Consider the following 20,575-nt stretch of genomic DNA (forward strand, 5'->3'; position numbering starts at 1 on the left):
GACCCTGAGAATATGTTTTACCCTGTTATGTTATATTTACCTTCTGTTTAATAGAATTACTGTTACATACATTATAATGTGTTTGTGTTATCGCTTGGTAGTCTGCAACTATCTGCAAGTCAGTGGGGGTTACCCTGTGATTAGAATTTTCCTCGCAAGCTGCCCTGGTGACCCTGCCAGGAAGGAGCAAGGCAGGTGGAGGCACTGCCAAATACATTCCTATGGGAAGAAAAAGAAGTTACATTCTGTTGAGTGGATGGCAGGATCCAGAAGAACCCAGGCCTGTCCCTCAAAACCCGTAAGGAGCTTGGCGCTAACGGAGGTAACCAGGTGGATGGGGGCACTATATATATTCTTGGGAAGCAGAAAGAGAAGAGTTTTAATGAGGTTGCAGGAAACTAGCTCAAATCTCAACATCAACTTAAAGCCTTTTCTTTTCTTTCTTTCTTTCTTTCTTTCTTTAGGTTCTTCATCAAAACACGTCTCCGGTATGAATTAAACATCACTATGGCAGCCCAGTGTCAGGTATAAATGATTCCCTCAGGCAAAGATTGTGATGTATTGCAGGGCCTAGGCAGAATAAATTACCCAGGCAGTACAGGAATAGCATCAGGAGGTGCTTGTCCAGGGCTCTGTCACTGCCACAATATTCCCAGCATACTTGTATTTCACACATCTGATCAGTTTCGCTCTATGATCTGAGCCAGCAATTCCCTTTATGCATTAAAAAGAACCTAGATTTGGATTTTATTTTTTCTTCCTCCTCCAGGCTCAAAGAGCTGAGGACAAGGTAAGGACCAGGGAGACGGCAGTAGTGAAAAATGCACTTCCGAGAGTTTTATTAAGCTTTGTAAAATAAGAAATAAATGCATTAATGTGAAAAGAGGGCGAGTGCAAGTTCAAAGGGCTCAAAGACTGATCAGGTGCTATCTGGTTTCAACTGGCGCAGTGTAAAATGTTGAAACTGAAATGCAGAGTTTCACCTGTGTAACACTAGAAGGTATATGATTTTTCCCAGATCAGAGCATGCCGGGGAAGAGACTAACTGGAATTCATCTGCCACAGCAAGAAATACCTACACGGAATTTACCTGGGACTGTGGCAGGGTGAACAAAATTATCTACTCTGCTCTATAAAGCTAGGGTCAAAAGAGAGTAACAGAGTCTGCACTGGGATCAGATGGGGAGAGAAAAGGGGAGGGCTCCTTCGAGCTCTTATTCATTCCCTGGGTGCTTTTCTATATCAAACAAAGCAAGAGGGTAGTTTGTGCCCTCTATGTTACCCTGTAAATGCAGAGGCTGCATTATTACTCCTGGGAACCTGCGACTCTTCAGGAAGTTTGATCCTGGGTCTTACACTTTGTATTTGAATAGTTTCAAGTCCCAGTGATTTTTACCACCCCAGCCCATGTTGTTAGAGACATAAAGAAAGTCGATCTCACCAGATCTTTCACAGTCTTCCATCCATCAGGTAGCTTTTCTGGAGAACACATGAGTAAGGCTGCGTGTCTGTCACAGAGGTAATGGAAGTCACGGATTTGGTGACTTTCCATGATCTACGTGACTTCTGCAGTGGCCAGCAGCAGCAGTTTGGGTGTGTGGGAGGGGCCTCAGGGCTGGGGCAGGGGGTTGGGGTGCGTGTTGGTGCTTACCTGGGGGTGGGGGCGCTCCCCAGCTCCCACTGATATGTCCATGCAGCTCCCATTGGCTTTGGAGCTCCGCGTGCTGCCCATGCCCACAGGTGCCGCCCCTGCAGCTCCCATTGGCTTTGGGAGCCAGCATTGTGGTGGAAGCAGTGCGCGGAGCCCCCCTGGCCGCCCCTCCCCCTATGAGCTGCAGAGACATGCTGGTCAGAGCCAGATAGGGAGCCCACCAGCCCCGCCAACCCTCCTCCCCACTCCTAGCACCAGCAGGGGTTCTGGGCCGTGCGCCGCTGCCCGCCTCCCCAGAGCACCCGTGGTCCCCCCAACTCAAGTTTTAGTTAAGGGTATATAGTAAAAGTCATGGACAGGTCACAGGCCATGAACTGTTGTTTCTTGCCCGTGACCCGTCCATGACTTTTACTAAAAATACCTGTGACTAAAACATAGCCTTACACATGAGTGATGAGCTTTACACTGAATTCTCCAAAACGTTCATGTCTCAAATGAGCAGGTCTCCCCCAACCAAAAAGAATTAAAAATGATAAATAATGGATGGCATCTCCATAGCTTTGGGAGTTTTAGCCTTGGGTGCAGGCAGTCTTATGGAAGGCTGCCACTTCCATAGTTAAGGTTGAGAAGAACTTTCTGTTTAAGAGCTGACTTTCGAAGTGCTGAAAAATTCACTTCCCTAGGGGTTTGTCATAAAACGTGTTATGCTACAAGAGGCACTGGGGTATACATTGTGCTATAAATTTAGGGTTATTTGTTCAAGGGGTTCCCAAAATATAGGCCCTCTCCAAAAAATGAGCGCTTTGAACATTTTCAGATTTATCTAACTTTTTTTGCTGAGCGCTACAGAAAAACTATGGCTCTGTCCCTCATAATAGTAATGTGGTGGATTGAAAACTGCTATGGCATGATATTTTGATTAAGAAACTAGAATGACACAAAATCAACTTGGCACACGTTAAATGGATTAAAAACCACTACTAACTGATAGGTCTCAAAACGTAATTGTAACCAGAGAATCATCACTGAGCACTTGGATTTCTAAGTGGGGTCCCACAGGCATCAGTTCCTGACCTTATGCTATTTAACATTTTTTATCAATGATCTGGAAGGAAAAAATATCAGCCGATGACATGAAGATTGAGGGGAACGGTAAATAATGAAGAGGCTGGGTCCCTAATGCAGAGCAATCTGGACTGCTTGGTAAACTGAGACAAGTGGACAATATGTATTTCAGTTCAGCCAAATGTAAAGTCATACATTTAGCAACAAAGAATGTAGACCATCTTTACGTGATGGGGGACTCTATCCTGGGAAGCAGTGACTCTGAAAAAGACTTGGGGGTCAGAGTGGATAATCAGCAGAACATGAGCTCCCAGTGTGATGTTGTGGCATAAAGGGCTAATGCGACACTTGAATGTATGAACAGGAGACTTCTGGGTAGGAGTCAAGAGGTTATTTGACCTCTGCATTTGGCACTGGTGGGACCACTACTGGAATCCTGTGTCCAGTTCTGGTGTCCACACTTGAAGAATGTTGAAAAATTGGCGAGAGTTCAGAAAAGAGCCACAAGAATGATTAAAGGATTAGAAAACCTGCCTTATAGTGAAAGACTCAAGGAGCTCCATTTATTTGGCTTATCAAAGAGGAGGTTAAAGGGTGCCTGGATCACAGTCTAGAAGTACCTACATGGAGAACAGAAATTTCATAGAGGGCTCTTCAGTCTAACAGAAAAAGGTAGAACATAATCCAATGTCTGGACATTGAAGCTAGACAAATTCAGATTACAAATAAGGTGCAAAGTTTTAACAATGAGTGTAATTAACTATTGGAACGATTTACCCGGGGCCGGCTCCAGGCACCAGTGCAGCAAGCAGGTGCTTGGGGCGGCCAACAGAAAGGGGCGGCACGTCCGGCTCTTTGGTGGCAATTTGGCAGAAGAACGAAGTGGCGCAGTGGAGCTGCCACCGAAGTGCCGCCGATCGCAGCTTTCCCCCACCACCCCGGCCGCTTGGGGCGTCAGAAACACTGGAGCCGGCCCTGGATTTACCAAGGTTTGTAGTGGAATCTCCATCACTGGGAATGTTCAGATGTTTTTCTAAAAGATCTGCTCTAGTTCAAACAGGAATTATTAATACAGGGAAGTTCTCTGGCCTGTGTTATACAGGAGGTCAGACTAGATAACCACAATGTTTCCTTCTGGCATCCTAATATATTAATCTGAGTGAGTTCCTGGTCCATGATGATGGCTCAGACACTGTGATAATACAAATAATAAATAGCACCCCCTGAGTTTTGAGAGCCAAGAGGGGCCATTGTGATCATGTACATGGCCCTCCTGCATAACACAGCCCAGAAAATAGGGATCCCTGATTCCTCATCCCTGGATCAATAGAGCTAGATCTAACCCTGTGGGTCAGTGCCAGTATACAAACAGGAGAGCATAACATAATGCAGAAAATGGTAGGTTTTCTTGGTTATGTAACCACTAGCATAGCGTGTGCTATATTCCACTGTAGTGGCTGATCCACACTGAGGATAACCATCTATTGCCACCACTTTAATTCTTTAACTCAAATAGTAGATGTCTGTGCTGTGGATCTGAAGTTCTTGTAGGTCTGTGGCAATTCTCCAAAAAGGGCCATGCATTTGAAGTTTAATGTACCCACCCATACACGCACACACATCATATCATTTGAAAGTTTATTTTATGTACATTTAGATGAGATATGATCTGGAGCTGTCAAGTGGTGCCATAAACCTGTAGGCAAGGTTGAATGATAGTACCCGAATGAGTCTTTCCCCCCCGCAAAGTTCCAGAAACACTGCCACATAACTACAGTTTTTACTGTAGAAGTTAATTTCGGCACATTAATGTGGTATTTGTTGGTCAACGCTACCAGTCAACAATGTATTGAAAGTTTATTGGTTTTGCATGGGCATTTGTTTAGAAATCATTTAGCTATTTAGTATTTGGCAGATGTCAACATTTTGCAATATACTAACATGAAATGTTTTCATCTTCTTAATTGTCAAATTGTGATTATAATAGCTTTCTATAATTTCAGTTCAGATTTGCTGACCAGCTCAGTCTCACACTGAAGGTTGTGCTCCAATAGCCGTAGATTGCATGCCCGTAGTTTGGACTGCGTAGCTTCATATTATGAATACGAAAAAGCTATGAGAGAAAGAAATGCCTAACAAGAAGTAATGAAGACTAAGTCCACAAATAAGTCCTTGCCTCTGCACTGAAGAGGGATGAAGAGCATGTTATAACTCCTATGACCCAGGTCATCAACAATATGACAAACCCATCTGACCCTGAATCACATCCAGAGGTGCTTATCAACCTATCTATTGCAGTGCATGTAACTCAGATGTACAAGAGTCTGCTGAAAATAGCAGGTGTTGGTGAAGAACAAATGGAGAAATTTGTGAGAGGTGCACTTGATTCTGATGGGACATGTAGCTTTTTCAGCCCAGTCAAGAAATCTGGCATCAAAACATTTACTGACGTGGCCAGGAAAACCATATCTAAGTCTGGCAAGCGAGGGACAATCAGAGCAGCTATCGGTCCTGAAACTGTTTTCCGCACAGCCCCGTCCTTAGCAAGGTGCAGTGACGATTTCTCTATGGCAACTGTTCTTCGTCACCCAAAAGGACCTGTGCCTATGTCCCTCTTGGATACTGATGGAACAATGAGAAGAACAGACAAAGCTGAATTAGGGCATCAGCTGGAAGCTCAAGCTGAAAGAATCCGGAAGCTAAGACAATGTAACATAGAAACCATAGTATACCTCAGAGGTGCCATGGCTGTCATACAAATGATGGCTGGAGACAAATCCCACATATTGATGAATTGGCTGCTGAGAACCTAAGACAGATCATAGAAGGATTTAACAAAGCTAATTCTGTAATTAAAGTCTTTGACAGATATAATAGCAGTAACGCTATGAAAAGGGCAGAAAGACCGCACCAGACAGGATCTAAGGCTGGATGTAAGAAACCCCAGGTGACTGGTGGTTGCCATGTGCCTCCATGGAAAATGTTTCTAAAGCTGGTATCCAACCAGCAGTCACTTGTAACATTTTTCTGTGCATATAGGGTTCAAAATGCACCCAAGAGGGTAGGAGCACACCCAACACAAACACTTCTCGTGGAGGCTTTTCCAATGGTGAAGTAGCAAAGTTCATCAGCAGCATGGGTCCTGAAGAAGCCCAAGACTTGACAGTACTCACGAGTAAGCAGACACAAGGATGCTTCTTCACCCAGTATGTGCCAATATGGCTTTTGGGTCTTTTGGTGTCCAAGGAATCATAGTCATTAGGTCACCCGATACAGATGTTTTGGTCCTTGCTATTTGCTACTTTCCAAAAATGGAACACACAGATAACATGTGCATTGAAACAAGCACCATTGCCAGCACAATCAACAAGCATTATTCCATAGCTGTGCATGCAATTTGTGACCAACTCACTCCTGATTTCTACATCATACTTCCTGCTGTATATTTATTAACAGGATGTGGCTCTGCCATCCCTATTTGGCATTGGGGAAAAATCTGGGTTTAATTTTCAAAGAAAGGAAGTTTACCACTTCAGAGATCTTGCCAAATTGGGAGACAGTTACAGACAAGCCCCCATTTCCGCAGCAAGGAAGTTGGTAGCAGTGCTGTATGACCAGGGGGAGAAAGAAAAGGAGACCCTTGGAGACCTGAATTGCTTGCATCTCAGTCTAGCCAGCAAAAAGGACAAGTCACTGGGCAAACTTCCACCATGGGAAGACATGTTTGAAGAACATAAGAATAGCGATACTGGGTCAGACCAGTGGTCCATCTAGCCCACTACCTTGTCTTCTGACAGTGGCTAGTGCCAGACACTTCAAAGGGAATGAACAGAACAGGACAATTATCAAGTGATCCATCCCCTATAGTCCAGTCCCAACATCTAGCAGTCAGAGGCTTAGGGACACTCAAAGTATGGGGTTTCATCCCTGACCATCTTAGCTAAAAGCTATTGATGGACTATCCTCCAGGAATATATCTATTTCAGTTTTGAACCCATTTATACGTTTGGCCTTCAGATGGCCCTGGCAATGAGTTCTACAGGTTGACTGTGCATTATGTGAAGAAGTACTTCACTATGTTTGTTTTAAACATGCTGCCTATTAATTTCCTTGGGTTACCTTTGGTTCTTGTGTTATGTGATGGGGTAAATAACATGTCCTTATTCACTTTCTCCACGCCATTCAGGATTTTATAGATCTCTTTCATATCCCCCCTCAGTCATCTCTTTTCCAAGCTGAAAAGTCCTGGTCTTTTTAATCTCTCCTCATATAGAAGCTCTTCCATACCCTTAATAATTTTTGTTGCCTTTCTCTGGAACTTTTCCACTTCTAATTTTTTTTGAGATTGGGGATGACCAGAACTGCCTGCAGTATTGAAGGTGTGGGCGTATCATGGATTTATATAGTGGCATTATGATATTTTCTGTCTTATTTATCCCTTTCCTCATGGTTCCTAACATTCTGTTAGCTTTATTGACTGCTGCTGCTCATTAAGTGGTTGTTTTCAAATAACTATTGTGACAGACCCAGACCAGTGGGGTACAGGAGTCTGGTAGAGGGCAAATATACTGGTCACTGGATAAGTAGTTTTCTGTTCTCTGAGTGACCAGAGCAGGGGCTGCACTAGAGGAATCAGGAACCTGCTAGAACCAGTTAAGGCAGGCAGGCTAATTAGGATACCTGGAGCCAATTTAGAAGAAGCTGCTAGAATCAATTAAGGCAGGCTAATCAGGGCACCTGGGTTTTAAAAAGGAGCTCACTTCAGTTTGTGGTGTAAGTGTGAGGAGCTGGGAGCAAGAGATGCAAGGAGCTGAGAGTGAGAGGGTGTGCTGCTGGAGGACTGAGAAGCACAAGTGTTATCAGACACCAGGAGGAAGGTCCTGTGGTGAGAACAAGGAAGGTGTTTGGAGGAGGCCATGGGAAAGTAGCTTAGGGAGTTGTAGCTGTCATGCAGCTGTTACAGGAGGCACTATAGACAGCTGCAGTCCACAGGGCCCTGGGCTGGAACCCGGAGTAGAGGGCGGGCCTGGGTTCCCCCCAAACCTCCCAATTGACCTGGACTGTGGGTTCTTCCAGAGGGGAAGGTCTCTGGGCTGTTCCCCAACCCACCTGGTGAATCTCTGAGGCAAGAAAATCTGCCAATAAGCGCAGGACCCACCAAGATAGAGGAGGAACTTTGTCACACTATACACAATGACTCCAAGATCTTTCTTGGGTGGTAACAGCTAATTTAGACCCCTCATTTTGTATGTATAGTTGGGATTGTTTTCCAATATGCATCACTTTGGATTTATCAACACTGAAGAGCATGTCAGAATTGCATCTTAGCAAAGAAAGATTAGGATGTCTTTGCGCATTGGTGATCCAATATCTGGTTTGCCTTCATTAGTTGGATATAAAAATGTGGATGACAAGCTACTTAGAATCATAGAATATCAGGGTTGGAAGGGACTTCAGGAGGTCATCTAGTCCAACCCCCTACTCAAAGCAGGACCAATCCCCAACTAAATCATCCCATCCAGGGCTTTGTCAAGCCTGACCTTAAAAACCTCTAAGGATGGAGATTCTACCACCTCCCTAGGTAACCCAGTCCAGTGCTTCACCACCATCCTAGTGAATTTTTTTTCCCTAATATCCAACCTAAACCTCCCCCACTGCAACTTGAGACCATTACTCCTTGTTCTGTCACCTGGTACCACTGAGAACAGTCTAGGTCCATCCTCTTTGGAACCCCCTTTCAGGTAGTTGAAAGCAGCTATCAAATCCCTCTTCATTCTACTCGTCTGCAGACTAAACAATCCCAGTTCCCTCAGCTTCTCCTCATAAGTGATGTGCTCAAGCTCCCTAATCATTTTTGTTGCCCTCCGCTGGACTCTTCCCACTTTTTCCATATCCTTCTTGTAGTGTGGGGCCCAAAACTGAACACAGTACTACAGATGAGGCCTCACCAATGCTGAATAGAGGGCAATGATCACGTCCCTCGATCTGCTGGCAATGCTCCTACTTATACAGCCCAAAATGCTGTTAGCCTTCTTGGCAACAAGGGCACACTGTCGACTCATATCCAGCTTCTCGTCCACTGTAACCCCTAGGTCCTTTTCTGCAGAACTTCTACAAGACCTTATTTGTGCCTGTAACAGCAGGGGCTTCTACACAATCACCTGTCTCTAGTCAGAACAATCTTCCCTGTACAGAATATACAAGGCAATGAAGAATTGTGGTAATCCATTGTAACCAAATGCACCCCTACTCAGCACTGTCATATTTTGTAAAAAAAACAAAACATTCCTTGTGAGATAATAATTTGAAAACTAATAACTCACTGGTCAATAATATTATGATGAAATGTGTAGCAACATTATCTGTAAAGTTATTAATTTCCCCAGAATGATGTTGGTAGCACAAGTTCAAACCCATGTAGCATCAGTTAGGCAGGACTGGTCAAGCAGTCTTAAAGGAATGTGCGTGTTTTACCTCAGTTTACATATAAGTACTAAACAAAGTCCTCAAAACTGCAAGGTGGAGACAAGGCACATCTGCATTTTAGCAAACAACAACCTGAAACCTCTTTTACAGTGAGACTCCGTGTCTCTGTCATCAATGGGTGACTGAACTATGAAAGTGAGGGGTAGAAACACGTTATCTCTCCCTATCCATCTCTCTCTCTCTTTCACCAAAGAAGACAAAAGAAACAACCTTTGGACTTTTGGAGTGGATCCTGGCCTGAGAATTTGATTAGCAATGTTACTGGGAACCTGTGGTAAAAACCTCACCTTGAGTCAAAACTAGTTTAAGTTTAGAAAATGTTTTATCTTTAGTTCACTTGTAAACACTTCTGACTTTAATACCTGTACTCACTTAAAATCTGTTTCTTTGTAGTTAGATAAAATTGTTTTATTCTTTAGTCAAAATGAATCCAGTGCTGTGACTTGTTTGGGTAACTCAAATTAAACATAAATTAAGTTGTCATGGGATAAGAGGGAAGATCCTGTCATGGATTGAGAACTGGTTAAAAGACAGGGAACAAAGGGTAGGAATAAACGGTAAATTTTCAGAACAGAGAGGGGTAACTAGTGGTGTTCCCCAAGGGTCAGTCCTAGGACCAATCCTATTCAACTTATTCATAAATGATCTGGAGAAAGGGGTAAACAGTGAGGTGGCAAGGTTTGCAGATGATACTAAACTGCTCAAGATAGTTAAGACCAAAGCAGACTGTGAAAAACTTCAAAAAGATCTCACAAAACTAAGTGATTGGGCAACAAAATGGCAAATGAAATTTAATATGGGGGCTAATTTAATATGGTGGCTAATTTAGCTACAACTAATCAGGAAAGAGATCTTGGAGTCATCATGGATAGTTCTCTGAAGACGTCCATGCAGTGTGCAGCAGCAGTCAAAAAAGCAAACCGAATGTTAGGAATCATTAAAAAAGGAATAGAGAATAAGATGGAGAATATCTTACTGCCCTTATATAAATCCATGGTATGTCCACATCTTGAATACTGCGTACAGATATGGTCTCCTCATCTCAAAAAAGATATACTGGCTTTAGGAAAGGTTCAGAGAAGGGCAACTAAAATGATTAGGGGTTTGGAACAGGTGCCATATGAGGAGAGATTAAAGAGGCTGGGACTTTTCAGCTTGGAAAAGAGGAGACTAAGGGGGGATATGATAGAGGCATACAAAATCATGAGTGGTATGGAGAAAGTGAATAAGGAAACATTATTTACTTGTTCCCATAATATAAGAACTAGGGGCCACCAAATGAAATTAATGGGCAGCAGGTTTAAAACAAATAAAAGGAAGTTCTTCTTCACACAGCGCACAGTCAACCTGTGGAACTCCTTTCCTGAGGAGGTTGTGAAGACTAGGACTATAACAGGGTTTAAAAGAGAACTAGATAAATTCATGGAGGTTACATCCATTAATGGCTATTAGCCAGGATGGGTAAGGAATGGTGTCCCTCGCCTCTGTTTGTCAGGGGGTGGCGATGGACAGCAGGAGAGAGATCACTTGATCATTACCTGTTAGGTTCACTCCCTCTGGGGCACCTGGCATTGGCCATTGTCGGCAGACAGGATACTGGGCTGGATGGACCTTTGGTCTGATCCAGTATGGCCATTCTTATGTTCTTAACTCCATTTAATAGTAGCAAGAGTGTTGTATATTGATCCCCTTAGAGGGACAATGGATCTAGCACGCTTGGACTGTCCAGGAGAGGGCTGGATTGTGCAGAACACACGTTTTTGGGAGTGTGTTTGGGCCACTCTGCAGGTAGTAACCAAGGCTGTTTGAAGCCAGAGTGTGGCTGGTGTTTGCTGACAGGTTGCTGGGTTCAGAGCTGCTGGACGAGGGCTGAAGCTATACACGGACACTCAGGAGGTGACCTGCATGCTGTTTGGCTGTTTGTGAGGAGCCCAGGTTGGGAGCTACAGCAGCAAAGCATTGGGAGGAACCCCAGGTTTCAGGGCAAGTGGTGACACAGCTCATCACTGGTCTGGATTGTACCCCAAAATGTCATGCCCAAAGTCTCAACAGAGACCGCAATGGTGAACAACATGATGATAATGATACGTATACATATTTATTACTAGATTTTGTTTAACCCTTAGGTTATTGTGGTGATGCTTTGAGATCACAAAGAAATCCAATTTTGTCTTAGTTTAATGACTATGTATTATTTAACAGCCAAATGCAAATATTTCAAAGTTGTCATTTTAACGTGTTGGTGTAATTGTTTGTGCCATTACCATAGAAATGGAATAACTTGACCACTCTGCATCATATCTCATCTCGAAGTAGACATGATGAGTTTTGTATGATGTGTGTGTGTAGAGAGGGTAAATTAAGTCGACCAAATTAGTGGTGTCTGCTGCTCCCCTACTGGGTTCAAATCACAGAGGGAGGAGTCACTGTAGAATCATAGGACTGGAAGAGACCTTGAGAGGACATGTAGTCCAGTCCCCTGCACTCATGGCAGGACTAAGTATTATCTAGACCATCCTGGACAGGTATTTGTCTAACCTGCTCTTAAAAATTTCCATTATGGCTCTGGGTGACAGAATTTCAGTTTTTATAACTTGTTTTTGAAAAAACCTAAAACTTCATACACGTGACCTTTATTAAAAGAAAGTTAAAACTGCAAAATCAAACACTAACTGGGTAGGAAACACCCATGCAACCTTAATTCTGCTTCTGTGTGTGTATTATGACAGTCTTTAATTACATGAGTATAGAAACAGAGGGATCCCTGCCTCTGTTACGAAAGAGGCATATAGTTAGGTTGCACAGACAACCTTACTTTGAGTGCTTAAATTTGCAACCCTTACCTTTGGATATAGTTTTTTGTATGAAACAAGCACAAACATCTGTCAGCTAGGTTTGACTCTGTCTCTATGGACTTCCAATGGAAGGCTGGGAAAGTCCTTTAGCACAGTGAATACAAATCTCAGTATTCTGAATCAGTTTCTGCAAATGCCTATAATTTATGAAAAGGGAGGGGGAATACAAAGGAAACAAACTAGTGATGAACAATAAAACAAATGAACCTTTTTACTGAGCTCCATAATTCATGTGCGTGGGAGCTGTGGATGAGTGATTATGGTGATATCTTTTGTTGACAGGACAGATGTATTATCCTGTGCACTGCTGTATATTGTTGTATCATTTTTTGTTCTATACAATGCAGATAATTCAAAAATTTGCTGTTGCGTCAAGCAGGGCAAGGGTCATTTTCAGGTTTAAACTAGTGTCAATGGTGGATTCTCTGTAACTTGAAGTCTTTAAACCATCATTTGAGGACTTCAGGAACTCAGCCAGAGGTTCTGTGGCCTGTGATGTGCAGGAGGTCAGACTAGATGATCCTGATGGTCCCATCTGACCTTAAAGTCTGTCTATAATCCTACAGTAAATTGCTCAAATTCACATTAAAATGTCTGATAATCACCTTAGCTGTAGCTCTGGAATGAACCAAACTGAGGGATATCTCAGAGAAATGCCTGTGTGGAATTCCCTACAATAAAAGGTTAATTATTGTGTCTTTTTTCACTGTAACTCTCTGCATTACTGAACATTCTGAGAATCAATGCATTCATCTTTCTTTGTTAAGGACATGACTTTCAGAAGTGCCTCAATCGCATCTGCCAACTAGGCCATAATTGCTTTTGAATGTTTGTTCTTTTAAATATTGTCTCTTCAGTGCATGGTAAACCAAGTACAGAATTTACACTCGGCTTGAAAGTTATCAATACATTTCTAGCTAGACCAGTTCAAGTAAATAGAAAACAGATTTTTTTGCTATAAATGGACATCAAATACACGGTATTCCTGATGGAAGAGTTTATCATTTAATTTTAAACCCCTGTGAAAGCCAATGCGTTTTCATTATGATTCTTCGTTGTTATGACTCTTTGTTGTTCATGGCATGTTGTCTAAGTGTGTGTTCCACATACATTTCATACGAACGACTTCTGGGGACTGCACAGCACTATGAGATGTTATATGTGTCTGTCTGAGGTTGTAGAAAAGACCTGAATGATATGTTTTTGTATTATCTGGAGAAATAGTGTGTGGTCATGTAATTAAAGACTGAGCCAGATTCACCGCTACACTCCAGCTGCTTTGCACCACTGTGATGCAAAGCAGCTGTAAACCTAGCTTAAGTCGCTGCTTAAATGGATTTATAGCTGCTTTCAGGGCCGGCTTTAAGCCGACTCGGCCGATTCCCCGGAATGGGGCCCCGCGCCTAAGAGGGCCCCGCAATGTCCGGGGCTGCCGGTGGAGCGGGGAAAAAAAAGCCGCATCCTGCTTCTCCCCCCTCCCTCCAGCGCTTGCGCCGCCATACAGCTGATCAGCGCTAGCCTGGGAGGGAGGGGTGAGGAGGAGGAATGCGGCGTGCTTGGGGAAGACGCGGGGCCAGGGCGGGGATTTGGGGAGGGATCAAATGGGGCAGTGAGGGGGCGGGGCTGGGGGTGGGGCCAGGGCGGGGATTTGGGGAGGGATCCAATGGGGCGGGGACAGGGCGGGGATTTGGGAAGGGATCCAATGGGGCAGGGAGGGGCAGGGCCAGGGCGGAGTTGGGGCGGGGGGGCGTGAGACAATTCACGTCCCGGCGTGGGGCCCCGCACCTGCTAAAGCCGGCCCTGGCTGCTTTGCATCATAAGAGTCGTGCAACACAACAGGAGCATTTGGGCGAATCTGTCCCTGTATTTATAATGCATTCAACCAAAGAGGCAGAGTTACAGTTGTGTGAGCAACCTTTAGTTTAACCTCTCTTGACTTTTGCGTGATTAACTGTAATTTTAGCATTAGCTTTATGTAGTATTGTTTGCATTCTGTGTGTATAGTTTTATTTTTTAAAGAGAAAACTAAACAAGGAGCTTTGCTCTCCCAAGCTTCAAAGCTCTGCAACACTGAACTGCCAAAGAGCTCTGGAGGAACAGAGCTTTATTTCAGTAGAGGGCAGTTCTTATTACCAGACCCTGAACTCTCACACATTAGGCCCTAGCTAGTTCAGGACTCTTGGATGAGGCAGCCCACTGCTAAGCTAATGTAGCTAACCACAGCAGAAGCACATAAATATTTGGGATTCAGATCCTAAAAAGACTTGCTGAAATATGTATTCATATAGGGCAAGCACAGGACTCCATCATTCTGTCAAATCTATTGCCATAAGGTCAGAGAATAACTTTACTGAATCACCCTGCCCCTCAGAAGTGGATTATCGTAGAATCATAGAAGGTTAGAGTAGGAAGAAAACCTCAGGAGGTCATCTAGTCCAACCCCCTGCTCAAAGCAGGACCAACCCCAAGTAAATCAGAGCCTTTCTTTGACTTATTTCACACAGGCTGGTCATGAGTCTGCATCTCCTCAATGATGTTCACACGTCAGGGGTCAGTTACTTACTAACAGGGCCAGCTCCAGGGTTTTGGCCACCCCAAGCAGCCAAAACCAAAAAAAAAAAAGCCGCGATTGCGATCTTAAAAAAAAGCCGCGATCGCGATCTGTGGTGGCAATTCGGCAGGAGGTCCTTCACTCCCAGGCGGAGTGAGGGACCGTCCGCCGAATTGCCGCTGAATACCTGGACCTGCCGCCCCTCTCCGGAGCGGCCGCCCCAAGCACCTGCTTGAGAAGTTGGTGCCTGGACCCGGCCCTGCTTACTAAGAAGCCAGAGTGTTAGTGCAGGATCAAAACTCAGATCTCCCTTTGACAGCCCATCACACTTGCATTATCCATCAGTCTGGCTGGATGTCCCAGGTCTGATCATGTGAGTACATAACCCCCAATCATTTTAATGAGAGCTGTCTGCACTCTGACAGAATGTTTGGCTCCTCATTGCTAAGCATATTGTCAGGAACTGCTGGACCTAAAATCTGCTAAAAGCAGTGGCAGCTGTTGTTTGTAAGTGAGCCTGCCTGTACAATTTAGGTGAGAAAGCAGGAGTGAGTGTGAGAGGGGAGAGAGCACAAGATAGCAAGGAGGGGAGAGTGTGAGAGGAGGGAACGTGAGTTCATGTGCAAAAAGAGTGTGAGAGAAAGCATGTGACAGAGAGAGCAGGAGCTGAGACAGGGCATGAAAGGAGATTGTGGGGGCAGATGGAGATGTGAGAGTAGTGGATGAATGAAAAATGATTAAGCTCTTTCCCTGTAGTTGTTCCCCTTTTAAAACTTTAAAGAAGCCAGGCCTCTTGGTCCCACTCATCTTACCTGTGTGTTCTGGATCTGTATGGCTCCTTGTGGGATTGCTTGGGTTACCACCTGGCCCTGAGATGTTACCATAGTTACAGGCTGGTAAAGGGCTCCACCTGACAAAGATATAGTTCAAAGCAGAGTTTTAGGGAAACAGCTGGTATTTATCACTCCAGGCTGGCCAAGGGGAGGCTCATGCACAAGGCCAGTGGTTTCACTGGTCCCAGCTGCAGCTCAGGGTTGTAGTGAGAAGTCAGTTTTGAAAGGAGCATATTAACACTTGTAGCTGAGCTGCACACTGTCCAGCACAAGGATTGGACCGGCTGGACAAAACTGGGTCTAGATCCATTCCTGTAGTTCAAGCAAAGGATCACAGTAAAAGTATGACAAAATAATGTAATTTCCTTCCAAAGGTTCCGGGGCAGCCACAGCCTGGAGTGGCTGCGAGGGGATAGAACTCTCCCATCCTATTTTGGGGATAAGACGACCCCTGGAGCTACAGAATTTGACATTCTGCAAAGCAGCGATGACAGAAGGTTGATGCATCAACACTACGGCTCTGTTTAAAAACGCATCAATTCTGCACTGGATGAATTGATCCTGGGCCACAGATCGGTACCCAAAGCAGAACTAGAGTTGCTGAAATAACAGACAATACCCAGCTCACAAAGAATGGTTCTGAGACAGTAACATGAAAATGAACCTACTGGCTACCAAGGGGCCAGCATGCCGTATTGTGAGCCCTGATCCAAGAAGGTAGAGCCAGTAGAACTCTCCTTCTGTGCAGTTAATGATCTCAGCTTTAACAGAAAGACAGGTGTTCCCATTTCACAACATTTGAGTCAGAAGACACTTGGATGTGCCAGGTGCTGCCCAGTTCCATGCCATACCTTTCATTTCACAGACATTTGCTCTGCCTGTTCGTACTTCAGGGTTTTTTTTTTCTTGTCATCTAAAGAAAAGAACCTAAGCATGCAAAAGATGTGACTAACAGGGTCATTGATGTACATTGCACGCCTCCCACCTGACACAACTTGTGAATTGACCGTTGTCATGGAGATGTTCCCCGGCTGCAGCGCTGATGCTGGGACCACAATTCCCTGGGGGTTGTTGGCCACTGCAGTCATCGAGTTCGGAGAATTCTGCAGCAAATCCTAGAGAGACCAACACAAACCTCGGCTTACACAAACATTCCAGACACAATCAGTAGAAACAAGCCTTATTGGGAATTAGCCTTTGATCAAAGGGTTAATTCAATACTAACCCTGTGCTCTTCTGCAGACCCAGATTTTTAGGGATCTCAAAGCATTTTAGAAATATTAATAAACAGAATAAAACATACTTTTTTCCAACAATGAATTTCTGTTGTAAATATTTTGATATTTTTTTCCATGGGAAAACTTCAAAATGAAATAAAACAATATTTTTTCATTTAGATTCAAATTTTTAAAAATGCTTTAGTTCTATCTGAAATTTCATTTCATTTTGATTTTAATTGACATTCACATTTCAATTCAACCTTCAGAAATTAAAACAACCTTTTGAAATTCTGGATTTTTGTTTTCTCCCTTTTTTGCTCCTGAATGGAATAGAATGTCTAGTTATTGGGTTTTTTATTCTTTCCTCTCTTTTTAACATTTCCCCTTTTCTACTTTAACTTTTAAAAATGTCTCCAACTTTGGAAAAGTTACCAAGTTAGAAAAATGAACTTTGTTAACTCTTCCCCTCTGTGACTTTTCAAAATTTCCTCAACAGGATGAAATTTTGAAACATTACTGAATAGAAAAGGGAAAAAATAAAGCAAAAAAAGCCCTACAACAGCTTGGACATTATTTATTAAATTGTGCACAATGCCAAAAAAGGGGGCAAAGGAGGAGAAAAGGGGAAAAACAAATTTGAATTTTCAAAAAATATTTGTTTTTCAGAAAACAAAATGAAACAAATTTCAATTGAAATTTTAAAAATTGCCTTGTTTAGAAACTTCCTTTAAAAATAAATCTGCAAATTTAGTCAAAACTACCTTTTTCCTGCAGGGTGAGACAGAAACCCAAATTTTCAGTGGGAAAATTATTTGATCTAAAAAATGTTGACCAGATCTATTAGTGAATGAAGCCTCAATGCCCACTGACAAAGGGCTCTCTTTCTCCATTTTATAGATAGGGAAGCTAATGCAGAAACAGACTAAGTGACTTGCCAAATGGCACACAGCAAAGCCAGGAGAAGAACTCAGATCCTCTCACTTCAAGTTCCTTTTTTAAAAACATTTTTCATTAAAAAAGATTTTTTGACAAAACTGTTTTATAATCTTCACTATCCTCAGATTTTTCATTAAAACTTTTTTTGGTTCAGTTCAATTTGAAAACTTTAGAAGGAAATCAAACAATTCTCTTTTTGTTAGGAAATGTTCACTGGTTTATCAATTTTTCATCAAAACAAAAATTTTCAATGAGGTTTGAAATGAAAACACTCATGTATTCTTAGTGGTTGTCATTGTTTTTGTTTCTCACTCTTTCTCTTCCTTTCCGGGGGGAGAAAGGGGGGAGGAAAAGAAAGGAGAAATAGACTCCAAAAATTAAACCTTTTGATTTGACTCCAATTACACTGAATCAAAATTTTTCATTTGAAATCTAATCTATTTCTGTTGGATTAAAAATAAAAATTTTCAATACATAGAAAAGAATTGCCACTTTTTGACCAGCTCTTTCAAAGGGTCTGAGATGGATGATGGTTCTCCTAACAATGAGGATTGATTGGCTTTCACCTTCTCTGCTGCTTGAGGCTGTTTCTACACTACAGAGATTATACTGGCATACATGTGTTGGCATATCTATACCAGCATAACTCTGTAGTGTAGACACAGCCTACACCACCAGAAGGCCTTTTTCTGTCAGTGTAGGAACACCACCTCTCCAAATCATGGTATCTATGTTGACAGAATCATTCTTCCATTGACATGTCTGCATCTTCATCTAAAAGTTATGGAGACATAATTATGTTGGTCAGGGGTATGTTTTTTTCACACACACCCCCCTCCCCCCGACTGATGTAGCTATGTCAAGCTAACTTTTAAGTGTAGACCAAACCTAACTCTAAAAACCCTTCCCAGGGCTCACCTTGACCTTGAACTAACCCATGTTAAAATATAACTTGCCTTGTCTACACTAGCATTTTAAAATGCGGTAGCTAATGTTTAAAAAAAACTACCTTTTATACTAGTTGAGACAGAACCTCAAACTCATCTCTGCCATGATGCCTACAAAAAACTATTGATTATGGCTACACAGATGAGATGAGTTGAGACTGTTCCTTTCCTCTTCCTTCTCTTTCCTGCTTCCCTACTCATACTCACTTCCCCATGCCTGTCCCCCTCCCCTTCACTTTCCCTGTACTCCCAGTTAAAAAGCCAGCCAACCAGAAACATGTAACAAACCAAGCCATGCCAATGCCACACTTCCAAGAATAAAGTTTTGCTTCCTTGAAGTTTAAACAAGCTTGGTCTTCCCTAATCTAGAAGTGGAGGCAGTAATCTCCCACACAGGCTGCTCTGAGCCTCCTGAAAGCACATACTGCAACCAACTGCCCCACTATGCTTACGTAATACAACATAGCAATTTTAACAAAATGTTAATTAAACCAATATTCAAACAACATCCCAATTGGCTGGCAAATACAGTGTGTTACAATATAACTTCAACTATGACATTTACTCCAGGGTCCCCACATGAATCGCAACCTGTCCTTTTGCTGATATGTTGTTCCCAATCTCCAACCCTTCATCTGTTTATTGTTTCGTAAACTGCAAACCCTCCATGGCAGGGATTGTCTTGGAAAAATAAGTAAACCTTATCATGCAGAATTTAAGACAATCTCTAATTACTAGAGGTTGGGAGGGTCCTTGCACCTTATTCAAAAGCATCTGGTGCAGACCACTGTTGGAGACAGGGTACTGGACTAAATGGTTCATGATTTTTATCCACACTGGCAGTTCCTGTATTCCTGTGTCTTTTTATCTGTGTTTGTGAAGCATCCAGCAAAACGGGGCCCCAGTCATTACTGGGGCCTTTGGGAGCTAAATATGTACCTATGGTTATATAGTAATAAAGCTGTCACCTGGCATGTAAGGGCAATATACAGCTCCTTTCCCCCATCATGGTTGTGATTCTGTATGATTGAAATATGACCTCGGATCCCACTGAGGATTACCTAAAGAAACTACACCATCTGCTAAAAAAACTCCCTGACAAAGCACAGGAACAAATCTGTACAGACACATGCCTAGAACCCCGAGCAGGGGTATTCTATTTGCTACCCAAGTTCCATAAACCTGGAAATCCTGGATGCCCCATCATCTCAGGCATTGGCACCCTAACATCAGGATTGTCTGGCTATGTGGACTCTCTCCTCAGGCCCTATGCTACCAGCACTCCCAGCTATCTTTGAGAGACTACTGACTTCCTGAGGAAACTACAATCCATCGGTGATCTTCCAGAGAACACCATCCTGGCCACTATGGATGTAGAAGCCCTCTACACCAATATTCCACACAAAGATGGACTACAAGCTATCAGGAACAGTATCCCCGATAATGTCACACCTAACCTGGTGGCTGAACTTTGTGACTTTGTCCTCACCCACAACTATTTCACATTTGGGGACAATATATACCTTTAAGTCAGTGGCACTGCTGTGGGTACCCGCATGGCCCCACAGTATGCCAACATTTTCATGGCTGACTTAGAACAACGCTTCCTTAGCTCTCGTCCCCTAACGCCCCTACTCTACTTACGCTACATTGATGACATCTTCATCATCTGTACCCATGGAAAAGAAGCCCTTGAGGAATTCCACCATGATTTCAATAATTTCCATCCCACCAACAACCTCTGCCTAGATCAATCCACACAAGCGGTCCATTTCCTGGACACTACTGTGCTAATAAGCGATGGTCACATAAATACCACCAGGTTTCAGAGTAGCAGCCGTGTTAGTCTGTATCCGCAAAAAGAAGTACTCCTGTTCTTCTTTTTATAAATACCACCCTATACCGGAAACCTACTGACCACTATACTTACCTACATGCCTCCAGCTTCCATCCAGGACACACCACACGATCCATTGTCTACAGCCAAGCTCTAAGATACAATCGCATTTGCCTCAATCCCTCAGACAGAGA

The 20,575-nt window shown here is 43.2% G+C and overlaps 1 protein-coding gene across 6 annotated transcripts in view; it reads right to left on the reverse strand.

Annotated features, from left to right (window-relative positions):
- PKNOX2 (PBX/knotted 1 homeobox 2) overlaps positions 1 to 20,575 on the reverse strand; it is a 645,653-nt gene that overhangs the window by 52,906 nt on the left and 572,172 nt on the right. For all 6 annotated transcript variants that reach the window (XM_034754698.1, XM_034754693.1, XM_034754697.1 and 3 more), the window contains 2 exons: positions 16,427 to 16,556; positions 15,421 to 15,518 (listed from right to left, as the gene is read on the reverse strand). In XM_034754698.1, coding sequence (XP_034610589.1) covers positions 15,421 to 15,518; positions 16,427 to 16,556 — 228 coding nt within the window. The remainder of the gene's footprint in view (positions 1 to 15,420; positions 15,519 to 16,426; positions 16,557 to 20,575) is intronic.

This window comes from Trachemys scripta, chromosome 21 (assembly GCF_013100865.1).
Source record: "Trachemys scripta elegans isolate TJP31775 chromosome 21, CAS_Tse_1.0, whole genome shotgun sequence".
NCBI classification, from domain to species: domain Eukaryota; kingdom Metazoa; phylum Chordata; order Testudines; family Emydidae; genus Trachemys; species Trachemys scripta.